The sequence below is a fragment of the Theropithecus gelada genome, chromosome 10, assembly GCF_003255815.1.
Source record: "Theropithecus gelada isolate Dixy chromosome 10, Tgel_1.0, whole genome shotgun sequence".
In the NCBI taxonomy this organism is placed as follows: Eukaryota; Metazoa; Chordata; class Mammalia; order Primates; family Cercopithecidae; genus Theropithecus; species Theropithecus gelada.
The window spans coordinates 46,360,773-46,362,997 of record NC_037678.1 but is presented as its reverse complement, the minus strand read 5'-3'; the positions used below and the strand labels follow the sequence as shown (position 1 = coordinate 46,362,997).

At 49.5% G+C, this 2,225-nt stretch overlaps 1 protein-coding gene across 1 annotated transcript; it reads left to right on the top strand.

Annotated features, from left to right (window-relative positions):
- Positions 1-342: 342 nt before the first annotated feature.
- Positions 343-1,408, top strand: MC3R (melanocortin 3 receptor). Its single transcript, XM_025400306.1, has one exon. It carries the CDS (start codon positions 344-346, stop codon positions 1,406-1,408), a length of 1,065 nt encoding a protein of 354 aa, XP_025256091.1. The 5' UTR covers position 343.
- The last annotated feature ends 817 nt before the right edge of the window (positions 1,409-2,225 follow it).

Genomic DNA, 2,225 nt, shown 5'->3' with positions numbered 1-2,225 from the left:
TGGCAGGTTTTCTGTTCCCAGGTGGGGAAGTGAGGAGAGACAAACAGAGGGGTGAGAGGGAAACAGAAGGAAGACTTGCTGGTAAGAGACCCTATGATGTATTTTTTCTATGTAAACAAGGTCAAAACTGCTCCTCCGGGAACAGCAAAGTTCTCCGCATGTCTCCAAGCTACGAACTTGCATGCTAGCTACTAACTAGCTACTCTCCCTCTCTCTCTCTTCCCCCTTCTCTCTGTGTGTATGTCTCTCTCTCTGTCTCTTCCTCCACCCTCTCTCACTATCTCTCTCTCTACCTTCGACATCCTTTTATTCTAGGGGAGAACAAACTCTAAGTTCAGATTGAATGAGCATCCAAAAGAAGTATCTGGAGGGAGATTTTGTCTTCCCTCCTACGGACCCTGCTGGAGCCCCAGCTCAGATCAGCCCTCTGTCAGCAATGAATGCTTCGTGCTGCCTGCCGTCTGTTCAGCCAACGCTACCTAATGGCTCGGAGCACCTCCAAGCCCCTTTCTTCGGCAACCAGAGCAGCAGCCCGTTCTGTGAGCAGGTCTTCATCAAGCCCGAGGTTTTCCTGGCCCTGGGCATCGTCAGTCTGCTGGAAAACATCCTGGTTCTCCTGGCCGTGGTCAGGAACGGCAACCTGCACTCCCCAATGTACTTCTTCTTCTGCAGCCTGGCGGTAGCCGACATGCTGGTGAGCCTGTCCAATGCCCTGGAGACCATCATGATCGCCATCGTCCACAGCAACTACCTGACCTTGGAGGATCAGTTTATCCAGCACATGGACAACATCTTCGACTCCATGACCTGCATCTCCCTGGTGGCCTCCATCTGCAACCTCCTGGCCATCGCTGTCGACAGGTACGTCACCATCTTTTACGCGCTCCGCTACCACAGCATCATGACCGTGAGGAAGGCCCTCACCTTGATCGTGGCCATCTGGGTCGGCTGCGGCATCTGTGGCGTGGTGTTCATTGTCTACTCGGAGAGCAAGATGGTCATCGTGTGCCTCATCACCATGTTCTTCGCCATGATGCTCCTCATGGGCACCCTCTACGTGCACATGTTCCTCTTTGCGCGGCTGCATGTCAAGCGCATAGCAGCACTGCCACCTGCCGACGGGGTGGCCCCACAGCAACACTCATGCATGAAGGGGGCAGTCACCATCACCATCCTCTTGGGGGTGTTCATCTTCTGCTGGGCCCCCTTCTTCCTCCACCTGGTCCTCATCATCACCTGCCCCACCAACCCCTACTGCATCTGCTACACTGCCCACTTCAACACCTACCTGGTCCTCATCATGTGCAACTCCGTCATCGACCCGCTCATCTACGCCTTCCGGAGCCCGGAACTGCGCAACACCTTTAAGGAGATTCTCTGTGGTTGCAAGCGCATGAACTCGAGATAGGATGCAAGGCCATGGAAATGATCATCAGTCGGGTCACTTTTGACCCTCCATCCACCCAAGATGTTTAGAAAGAAAAAAAAATACTTAGAAGATATAAAAATGTGTTAACAGCCATGATTGTACTTGTCGTTTGTTTTTAAGTTGACAAAGCCTTTTAAAGGGGGAAATGGTGAATAACAGACTCTCTGAAAGGGTTCTAAGATGGGGAAGTCACAAACTCTGATTTCCCAAATAGTCACTGGGAGAAATCAGCGAAGGCTTCTCTGCGTGCTCTCTGCACTCATTTCCAAACACCCAGAGTGTGTGATGCCTGTCTGCTCATCTGCTCCACACCCACGTCTTCACGCTCCAGGTCAGACCAGACTGAAGGATTCTCATGCACAATAAGGGTGGTTGAGATCTCTTGCAAGCAAACCTGTTACAGCTACGACCTCCTGCTGCCAGCTGCACGGATAGATAGCTTTGCACTTATAACTCCATAGGAGACCGAGTTCTACTCTATTATTGTATTTGCAGTTAGACAACTGTCCCTTTGTGAAAGAAGCAATGCTATGCTGTTTTCCCCTTTTCTTACCCCCATATCCCTTCAGTTGTCCCCGCCCCCAAAGGTAGCATGAGGATGGAACCCACTTCTATTTTTCTGTTGTTGCATTGGTGTTTGTTGTTATTATTTTTATGGATTAAGTCTGAGACAACCTTCAAAACTCTAACGAAAGAGAGAAAGTGTTTTAGACAATCAGAATATACTTGTGTACTTATATTTTGATAGCTTGCTATTTTAGGGTATAAATTACTCTTTTTAAAATAACTTCTTTTA